The sequence below is a fragment of the Salvelinus namaycush genome, chromosome 40 (genome assembly GCF_016432855.1).
Source record: "Salvelinus namaycush isolate Seneca chromosome 40, SaNama_1.0, whole genome shotgun sequence".
Taxonomy (NCBI): domain Eukaryota; kingdom Metazoa; phylum Chordata; class Actinopteri; order Salmoniformes; family Salmonidae; genus Salvelinus; species Salvelinus namaycush.
In genome coordinates, this window is record NC_052346.1 from 15,322,621 (window position 1) to 15,333,795 (window position 11,175).

Here is an 11,175-nt window from a genome sequence, read left to right on the forward strand (position 1 = left end):
TCATTGGATGAAACTTGATTCTGTTGGTATTTTGATACAGAGAACAGAGGGAGTTGAGTCAGCAGTTCTGTTCTCTCAATGTCCTGGAACGCAATAATCCAACTCATCTGGGATCTCACATTTTGGCAGAGGTCTTGGTTGTGGCACTGATATTGTTATTAATGTGTGTGTCGGTATGTGTGTGTCACAGGAGGCTGCTGAGGGGAGGACGGCTCATAATAATGGCCGGAATGGAGTCAATGGAATGGTATCAAACACCTGGAAACCATGTGTTTGGTGTATTTGATACCATTCCATTCATGCCGCTCCAGTCATTACCACGAACCCGTCCTCTGTTGTGTGTGTGTGTGTGTGTGTGTGTGTGTGTGTGTGTGTGTGTGTGTGTGTGTGTGTGTGTGTGTGTTAGTGAGTGTCTTGATGTTTATAATATTGGCATGTGTGTGTATCTGTTTGTGTGTTTACCTCAGTGGGGTGGGGAGTTAGGCTGTTCACGGGGTCAGACTGTGAACTGAGCTGACCGTTCAGTCAGCTCAGTCCTTTATGTCGTATAATCCCCACTTGTCTTTTCTGGAAATGACATGAACAGCATTCGAATCACTGACTACATTTTTGGATCTCATTTTCATGACAAAGCATTTGTAGCGGTTTGATAAAACAAAGGACCGGCACGGCGGGTATAAAAGGGAGCGGGGTACGGGATCCAGCGCCACCTCACACAGGGAGACTTGGGCGGTACTAAAACAATGTCAAAGATGGGAAGGGTGAGTATGGAACGTCCGGAGGACAGGATAACAGCTTTAGCTGAAGGAGCACAGTGGCGTCTCTCTCTCACACACACACACACACACACACACACACACACACACACACACACACACACACACACACACACACACACACACACACACACACACACACACACACACACCGGTATTTGGAGGGGAACTCAAAATAGAAACATTGTCTAAAACATACTTAATACCTACAAGGGGATTCTATGATTTGATGACTTCAAAGGGTGACTTTTAAACTGAAGGACTGATGCAGTGGTCTATGTTTGATGTTGTCAGATAGTGAGGGGAGCGGTTGCTGCAGTGGTCTATGTTTGATGTTGTCAGATAGTGAGGGGAGCGGTTGCTGCAGTGGTCTATGTTTTGATGTTGTCAGAAAGTGTGGGGAGCGGTTGCTGCAGTAGTCTATGTTTGATGTTGTCAGATAGTGTGGGGAGCGGTTGCTGCAGCAGTCTATGTTTGATGTTGTCAGATAGTGTGGGGAGCTGTTTCTGCAGTAGTCTATGTTTGATGTTGTCAGATAGTGAGGGGAGCGGTTGCTGCAGTAGTCTATGTTTGATGTTGTCAGAAAGTGAGGGGAGCGGTTGCTGCAGTAGTCTATGTTTGATGTTGTCAGATAGTGTGGGGAGCGGTTGCTGCAGTAGTCTATGTTTGATGTTGTCAGAAAGTGTGGGGAGCGGTTGCTGCAGTAGTCTATGTTTTGATGTTGTCAGATAGTGTGGGGAGCGGTTGCTGCAGTAGTCTATGTTTGATGTTGTCAGATAGTGTGGGGAGCTGTTTCTGCAGTAGTCTATGTTTGATGTTGTCAGATAGTGTGGGGAGCGGTTGCTGCAGTAGTCTATGTTTTGATGTTGTCAGATAGTGTGGGGAGCGGTTGCTGCAGTAGTCTATGTTTGATGTTGTCAGATAGTGAGGGGAGCGGTTGCTGCAGTAGTCTATGTTTGATGTTGTCAGATAGTGTGGGGAGCTGTTTCTGCAGTAGTCTATGTTTGATGTTGTCAGATAGTGTGGGGAGCGGTTGCTGCAGTGGTCTATGTTTGATGTTGTCAGAAAGTGAGGGGAGCGGTTGGTGCAGTAGTCTATGTTTGATGTTGTCAGATAGTGTGGGGAGCTGTTTCTGCAGTAGTCTATGTTTGATGTTGTCAGATAGTGAGGGGAGCGGTTGGTGCAGTAGTCTATGTTTGATGTTGTCAGATAGTGAGGGGAGCCGTTGCTGCAGTAGTCTATGTTTTGATGTTGTCAGATAGTGAGGGGAGCGGTTGCTGCAGTAGTCTATGTTTGATGTTGTCAGATAGTGTGGGGAGCTGTTGCTGCAGTAGTCTATGTTTGATGTTGTCAGATAGTGAGGGGAGCGGTTGCTGCAGTAGTCTATGTTTGATGTTGTCAGATAGTGTGGGGAGCGGTTGCTGCAGTAGTCTATGTTTGATGTTGTCAGATAGTGTGGGGAGCTGTTTCTGCACTTTGTCTGTTATAACCAAGTCATTGAGTATGTATCAACTTAGTCAATGCTCATTTGAAATGAGTCTTCTTGAATTGACGATAGTCTTCAGGCAGTAGGCAGGGAGTTTATTCTTATGCTATGCCGTATGTTAGCTTCGGCAATGTCATTGATCGTAGCATTGTTTGATACTGTTGATACAAACACCAGAACTACTATAGTTAAGGACGGTTCAACATTGGTCTGACCAATCGGAATCCATGCTTCAAGATTATTTTCGATCATGCGGACTGGGATATATTCTGGGTTGCCTCTGAGAATAACATTGATGTATACACTGACTCTGTGACTGAGTTCATCAGGAGATGCATAGAGGATGTTGTTCCCACTGTGACTGGGTTCATCAGGAAGTGCATAGAGGATGTTGTTCCCACTGTGACTGAGTTCATCAGGAAGTGCATAGAGGATGTTGTTCCCACTGTGACTGAGTTCATCAGGAAGTGCATAGAGGATGTTGTTCCCACTGTGACTGGGTTCATCAGGAGGTGCATAGAGGATGTTGATCCCACTGTGACTGAGTTCATCAGGAGGTGCATAGAGGATGTTGTTCCCACGGTGACTGAGTTCATCAGGAGGTGCATAGAGGATGTTGTTCCCACGGTGACTAGGTTCATTAGGAAGTGTATAGAGGATGTTGTTCCCACGGTGACTGGGTTCATCAGGAAGTGTATAGAGGATGTTGTTCCCACGGTGACTAGGTTCATCAGGAAGTGTATAGAGGATGTTCCCACGGTGACTGGGTTCATCAGGAAGTGTATAGAGGATGTTGTTCCCACGGTGACTGGGTTCATCAGGAAGTGTATAGAGGATGTTCCCACGGTGACTGGGTTCATCAGGAAGTGTATAGAGGATGTTGTTCCCACGGTGACTGGGTTCATCAGGAAGTGTATAGAGGATGTTGTTCCCACGGTGACGATTAGAACTTATCCAAACCAGAAACTGTGGATAGATGGCAGCATTCATGCAAAACTGAAAGCGCGAACCACCACATTGAACCATGGCAAGGTGACTGGGAACATGGACGAGTACAAACAGACCAGCTATGCCCTCCATAAAGCAATCAAACAGGCGAGACAAAGTGGAGTCACAATTCAACAACTCAGACACGAGACAGGGACTCCAGACAATCACAGATGATTATTTTACCCCCTTTTTCGATCTTGTCTCATCGCTGCAACTCCCCAACAGGCTCGGGAGGTGAAGGTTGAGTCATGCGTCCGTTTAGGGACATATTCAATCCCTCCCTATCCCAGTTTGTTGTCCCCACTTGCTTCAAGATGTCCACCATAGTTCCTGTACCCAAGAAAGTGAAGATAACTGAACTAAATGACTATCGCCCCGTAGCACTCACTTCTGTCATCATGAAGTGCTTTGAGAGACTAGTCAAGGATCATATCACCTCCACCTTACCCAACACCCTAGATCCACTACAATACCACCCCAACAGATCCACAGACAAGGCAATCGGCATCACACTGCACACTGCTCTATCCCATCTTGACAAGAGGAATACCTATGTAAGAATGCTGCTCATCGACTACAGCTCAGCATTCAACACCATAGTACCCTCCAAGCGCATCACAAAGCTCAGGGCCTTGGGTCCGAACCCCGCCCTGTGCAACTGGGTCCTGGACTTCCCGACGGACCAACCCCAGGTGGTGAAGGTAGGCAACAACACCTCCACTATGCTGATCCTCAACTCTGGGGCCCCACAGGGGTGAATGCTCAGCCCCCTCCTGTACTCCCTGTTCACCCATGACTGCGTGGCCACGCACGTCTCCAACTCAATCACCAAGTTTGTAGACGACACAACAGTGGCAGACCTGATTACAAACAGTGACGAGACGGCCTACAGGGAGGAGGTGAGGGCCCTGGCTGAGTGGTGCCAGGAAAACAACCTCTCCCTCAACGTCAACAAAACGAAGGAGCTGATCATGGACTTCAGGAAACAGCAGAGGGAGCACCCCCATATCCACATTGACGGGCCGCAGTTGAGAAGGTGAAAATCTTCACGTTTTTCTGCATACACATCACTGACAACTGAAATAGTCCATCCACACAGACAGTGTGGTGAAGAAGGAGCAACAGCGCCTCTTCAACCTCAGGAGGCTGAAGAAATTTGGCTTGTCACCTAAGACCCTCACAAACTTTTACAGATGTACAATTGAGAGCATCCTGTCGGGCTGTATCACTGCCTGGTACGGCAACTGCACTATCCACAACCGAAAGGCTCTCCAGAGGGTGGTGGTGCGGTCAGCCCAACGCATCACCAGGGCCACGCTGCCTGCCCTCCAGGACATCTACAGCACCCGGTGTTACAGGAAGGACAAGAAGATCATCAAGGACCTCAGCCACCCGAGCCACGGCGTATTCACCCCGCTACCATCCAGAAGGAGGAGACAGTACAGGTGCATCAAAGCTGGGACCGAGAGACTGATTAACAGCTTCTATCTCCAGGACATCAGACTGTTAAGCAGTCACCACTAGTCGGCCTCCGCTCAGTACCCTGCCCTGAACTTAGTCACTGTTACTAGCCGGCTACCACCCGGTACTTAACCCTGTACCTTAGAGACTGCTGCCCTATGTACATAGACATGGAACACTGGTCACTTTAATAATGTTTACATACTGTTTTACCCAATTTATATGTATATACTGTATTCTGGTCAACTACCGCTGTACCCACATTTTCTATTCATATACTGTCCGTACCGTCTATACACACCATAATATACATACTGTATATATTTACAATATATTCCGGACTCTGATATTGCTCGTTCTAATATTTTTTACATTTGTATTATTTATTTGTATTTTGGGGATTTGCATGTATTGTTTTGTTTTGTTAGGAATTACTGCACTGTTGAAGTCAGGAACATAAGCATTTCGCTGCACCTGCGATAACAACTGCAAAATATGTCCACGTGACCAATGAAATGTGATGTGATCAGTAGTAAACACTAGTTGTACCCAGTCAGGATAACAGAGTATTTTAATGGTTCCAAATGGACATTAGATTTAGCTCAGGGGGAGAACAATAGAGGTCAATCTGTTATCAGAATACAGTCTGTTGTATTCTGTCTCTCCAGATCGTGTTCTATGAGGACAAGAACTACCAGGGCCGACGCTATGAGTGTGACAGCGACTGCACAGACTTCCATTCCTACCTGAGCCGCTGTAACTCCATCAGGGTGGAGAGTGGTGCCTGGGTGGTCTACGAGAGGCACAACTACACCGGCTACCAGTATGTACTGACCAGGGGAGAGTACCCTGACTACCAGCGCTGGATGGGCCTCAACGACCACGTCTGCTCCTGCAAGATGGTTCACTTTGTAAGTGGATGAGCCATTATGGTAAAGAGCGGGTGTAGTTGTGTAGAAGACAGAAAGGTATTTTCTGTGCGCCCTGGTCTAAAGTAGTGCACTATGACCCCTGGTCTAAAGTAGTGCACTATGACTCCTGGTCTAAAGTAGTGCACTATGACCCCTGGTCTAAATTAGTGCACTATGACCCCTGGTCTAAAGTAGTGCACTATGACCCCTGGTCTAAAGTAGTGCACTATGACTCCTGGTCTAAAGTAGTGCACTATGACTCCTGGTCTAAAGTAGTGCACTATGACTCCTGGTCTAAAGTAGTGCACTATGACCCCTGGTCTAAAGTAGTGCACTATAACCCCTGGTCTAAAGTAGTGCACTATGCCCCCTGGTCTAAAGTAGTGCACTATGCCCCCTGGTCTAAAGTAGTGCACTATGACCCCTGGTCTAAAGTAGTGCACTATGACCCCTGGTCTAAAGTAGTGCACTATGCCCCCTGGTCTAAAGTAGTGCACTATGCCCCCTGGTCTAAAGTAGTGTACTATGCCCCCTGGTCTAAAGTAGTGTACTATGCCCCCTGGTCTAAAGTAGTGCACTATGCCCCCTGGTCTAAAGTAGTGTACTATGCCCCCTGGTCTAAAGTAGTGTACTATGCCCCCTGGTCTAAAGTAGTGCACTATGCCCCCTGGTCTAAAGTAGTGTACTATGCCCCCTGGTCTAAAGTAGTGCACTATGCCCCCTGGTCTAAAGTAGTGTACTATGCCCCCTGGTCTAAAGTAGTGTACTATGCCCCCTGGTCTAAAGTAGTGTACTATGCCACCTGGTCTAAAGTATGGCACTATGCCCCCTGGTCTAAAGTGGTGTACTATGCCCCCGGGTCTAAAGTAGTGTACTATGCCCCCTGGTCTAAAGTAGTGTACTGTGCCCCCTGGTCTAAAGTAGTGCACTATGCCCCCTGGTCTAAAGTACTGTACTATGCCCTATGGGCCCTGGTCTAAAGTAGTGTACTATGCCCCCTGGTCTAGAGTAGTGCACTATGCCCCCTGGTCTAAAGTAGTGTACTATGCCCCTTGGTCTAAAGTAGGGCACTATGCCCCCTGGTCTAGAGTAGTGCACTATGCCCCCTGGTCTAAAGTAGTGTACTATGCCCCTTGGTCTAAAGTAGGGCACTATGCCCCCTGGTCTAAAGTATTGCACTATGCCCCCTGGTCTAAAGTAGTGTACTATGCCCCCTGGTCTAAAGTAGTGCACTATGCCCCCTGGTCTAAAGTAGTGTACTATGCCCCCTGGTCTAAAGTAGTGCACTATGACCCCTGGTCTAAAGTAGTGCACTATGACCCCTGGTCTAAAGTAGTGCACTATGCCCCCTGGTCTAAAGTAGTGTACTATGCCCCCTGGTCTAAAGTAGTGTACTATGCCCCCTGGTCTAAAGTAGTGTACTATGCCACCTGGTCTAAAGTATGGCACTATGCCCCCTGGTCTAAAGTGGTGTACTATGCCCCCGGGTCTAAAGTAGTGTACTATGCCCCCTGGTCTAAAGTAGTGTACTGTGCCCCCTGGTCTAAAGTAGTGCACTATGCCCCCTGGTCTAAAGTACTGTACTATGCCCTATGGGCCCTGGTCTAAAGTAGTGTACTATGCCCCCTGGTCTAGAGTAGTGCACTATGCCCCCTGGTCTAAAGTAGTGTACTATGCCCCCTGGTCTAAAGTAGTGCACTATGCCCCTTGGTCTAAAGTAGGGCACTATGCCCCCTGGTCTAAAGTATTGCACTATGCCCCCTGGTCTAAAGTAGTGTACTATGCCCCCTGGTCTAAAGTAGTGCACTATGCCCCCTGGTCTAAAGTAGTGCACTATGCCCCCTGGTCTAAAGTAGTGTACTATGCCACCTGGTCTAAAGTATGGCACTATGCCCCCTGGTCTAAAGTGGTGTACTATGCCCCCGGGTCTAAAGTAGTGTACTATGCCCCCTGGTCTAAAGTAGTGTACTGTGCCCCCTGGTCTAAAATAGTGCACTATGCCCCCTGGTCTAAAGTAGTGTACTATGCCCTATGGGCCCTGGTCTAAAGTAGTGTACTGTGCCCCCTGGTCTAAAGTAGTGCACTATGCCCCCTGGTCTAAAGTAGTGTACTATGCCCCCTGGTCTAAAGTAGTGCACTATGCCCCCTGGTCTAAAGTAGTGTACTATGCCCCCTGGTCTAAAGTAGTGCACTATGCCCCTTGGTCTAAAGTAGGGCAATATGCCCCCTGGTCTAAAGTATTGCACTATGCCCCCTGGTCTAAAGTATTGCACTATGCCCCCTGGTCTAAAGTAGTGTACTATGCCCCCTGGTCTAAAGTAGTGTACTATGCCCCCTGGTCTAAAGTAGTGCACTGTGTCCTATGGGCCCTGGTCTAAAGTAGTGTACTATGCCCTATGGGTTCTGGTCTAAAGTAGTGCACTATGCCCTATGGGTCCTGGTCTAAAGTAGTGTACTATGTCCTATGGTCCTTGGTCTAAAGTAGTGCACTATGCCCTATGGGTTCTGGTCTAAAGTAGTGCACTATGCCCTATGGGTTCTGGTCTAAAGTAGTGCACTATGCCCTATGGGTTCTGGTCTGAAGTAGTGCACTATGCCCTATGGGTTCTGGTCTAAAGTAGTGCACTATGCCCTATGGGTTCTGGTCTGAAGTAGTGCACTATGCCCTATGGGTTCTGGTCTAAAGTAGTGCACTATGCCCTATGGATTCTGGTCTGAAGTAGTGCACTATGCCCTATGGGTTCTGGTCTAAAGTAGTGCACTATGCCCTATGGGTTCTGGTCTGAAGTAGTGCACTATGCCCTATGGGTTCTGGTCTAAAGTAGTGCACTATGCCCTATGGGTTCTGGTCTAAAGTAGTGCACTAAACAGCGAATAGAGTTCCATTCGCACCTGAGTCCGTGTGCATCAAACTTGATCTGTTTTTTGACTCTAGGGGAATTGTATATTCTTATATAGATATTGTTATATATATATTGTTATGTAGATATTGTTATGTAGATATTGTTATGTAGATATTGTTATATGTATATTGACCCATCTGTGTCATCTGTTTCTATGGTGTCATTTTAGGTCAATGGTACTGACCATGTAGACATTACATTGATAGAGTTACATAAATACTGTGTATCTGTTCTAGAAATACACAAATATACAGTATGTATTTTCCAGTTGTTTTTGTCTTAATCAGAGATAATTACAAGAAGTTATGAAATATCAATGTAATGTAGCAGGAACTTAGATTAGACTTACCCAGCATGCAGCTGGTGTAACATTCAGTATTAATGTAGCAGTAACATAGACTAGACTTGGCCTTTCTAGGGAGTTTTTCCTAGCCACCGTGCTTCTACACCTGCATTACTAGCTGTTTGGGGTTTTAGGCTGGGTTTCTGTACAGCACTTCGAGATATTAGCTGATGTACGAAGGGCTATATAAAATAAAATTGATTGAATTGATTGACTTACCCAGCATGCAGCTGGTGTAACATTCAGTATTAATGTAGCAGTAACATAGACTAGACTTACCCAGCATGCAGCTGGTGTAACATTCAGTATTAATGTAGCAGTAACATAGACTAGACTTACCCAGCATGCAGCTGGTGTAACATTCAGTATTAATGTAGCAGTAACATAGACTAGACTTACCCAGCATGCAGCTGGTGTAACATTCAGTATTTAAATCCTGTTGATCATCTTGAATTGTAGAGATCTGAGAATGAGATCCAGAATATGTCTGACGTCTTTCTATATCTCTGCTATATCTCTGTTTGACCTATCCTGCCCTCCCCTCTGTACTGATGCCCCCACCTTAACCTCCTCCTCCAGGCTAGCGGTATCCCCTACAAGCTGCAGCTGTACGGGAAGGGAGACTTGGCAGGCCAGGCGTTCGAGGCCACCGAGGACTGCCCCTCCGTGCTGGAGAAGTTCCACTGGCGCGAGGTGCCCTCCTGCAAGGTGCTGGGCGGCTTGTGCGTCTTCTACGAGCACCCCAACTACGAGGGCCGTCAGTATCTCCTGGAGAAGGGCGAGTACCGCAAGCCGGTGTTTCCCAACGTCCAGTCCTTCAGACGCCTCACTGAGTAACCAGGGTCTAGAGTTGTCCCCCTCTCGCCCAACCAATCCGATCCCTCCTGCCCAATGCTCGATCAAGTCATCTACTACCATTCTTAACACCAATGGACCTGACACTGAGCCACGGCCACGAGCTCAAATAAAACTCTGACTGGCAAGCAGCTGACCAGTTGTGTTTTTATTGTGTGTTTGGTGTGTCATGATGTTGCCTGCTTGGGTACTGCAAACCCCATCCCCCTCTCCCTGCCTCTCCCTTTCCACCACAACCCATGCGGTGATCACAGAGAGATGTCGTAAATTCCTGAGAATCCCCCCACCACAAACAGTATTAAGAGAGAGGGTAAACTTTCAGGACAAAGGAATTCTCTTCCACCTCACAGAACTTGGGGTACGAACATATTTCATATTCCTGCAAAAGTATGAAAGATCGGTGGACAGTCCAGCTATGAACCGGTCCATTTGTCACCACGTGGGAAACTCATGTGAGACTGTGGGACCACATTACCATACCGCTGTTTATATAATAACCTCAGATATGAGGTTTACATCTGTGTGTTGTATAAAATGAATGAGTGAGTATGATACTGTTTGTATAATTGTGTAATATGATTTTGAACTGTTTAATGAAGGAAAATACAACTCCCTGTTGTATTTGAACTAAATCCAAGGACCGCCCCTGAGCCAGTTGGGTCAGAGACCATGGAACCACCCCTCTCTGCTATCTGAATAAAAGCCAACTTTAAGAAATTACCATTTAGACCATGCTTTTCTCCATTAGGAGGAGAACGAAGGTTAAAGTACCATTGGCTGAATCTTTAACCATACCACGTGGTTAAACTCTTAAGACGAATGAGAACAAGTCTTTGATATTGACTACTAGTCTGCAGCTAGGAATTCGGTATCATTGAACGCGAAGAAAGACAACCGCCGAAACAATCATTCTATAACGAATGTCACTCTGAACTATCCACAATAGCCAAGACAGAGACCGACGAATCTCCAACAGAAACTAACTTCACTCCAACAGAAACTAACTTCTCTCCAACGATCAAGACACACACACACCGAGCGTAACTATATATATATTGATTGCAATTGTTCCCGAATGAGTGAGTGTTCATGTGTAAGGATTAGCATGTCAATTGTTATAATTATGGACTCTGTAGTGAATTCTTAGTCGAACGCCATTTTCCCCTTGTCTAACAGCCGCCATGCCGGTTCAGCCCACTAGGGCATATTGCTCCCATCATTTCATGTAACTATTTTAAGTTTGTTTGTTTATGCATTTCTGTGAATTAATTAGTTAGTAATAAATAAATGATTTAAGACAATTGATGTATGGATGACTCATAGTGAAGACTGGGTTCGTGCAGATAATCAACGATTTACAACGTTTGGAATGAGACTGACGTGAGGTAGAGTAAATAAATCATTAATTAGAAGACTATTGATCAGATATGAAAATATCTGAAAGGTTATA

The 11,175-nt window shown here is 46.4% G+C and overlaps 1 protein-coding gene across 1 annotated transcript; it reads left to right on the top strand.

The window, feature by feature from the left end:
* The first annotated feature begins 752 nt into the window (after positions 1-752).
* On the top strand, positions 753-9,707 carry LOC120033354 (gamma-crystallin S-like). Its single transcript, XM_038979657.1, has 3 exons — positions 753-761; positions 5,382-5,624; positions 9,450-9,707. The coding sequence occupies exons 1-3, from the start codon at positions 753-755 to the stop codon at positions 9,705-9,707; spliced, it is 510 nt and encodes a 169-aa protein (XP_038835585.1).
* The last annotated feature ends 1,468 nt before the right edge of the window (positions 9,708-11,175 follow it).

What these genes read in the sequence shown, in the direction of transcription:
- LOC120033354 (XM_038979657.1), top strand. An exon ending in CCTGCAAGATGGTTCACTTT is followed by an intron (nt 5,625 to 9,449) that starts GTAAGTGGATGA and finishes CTCCTCCTCCAG; the next exon opens with GCTAGCGGTATCCCCTACAA.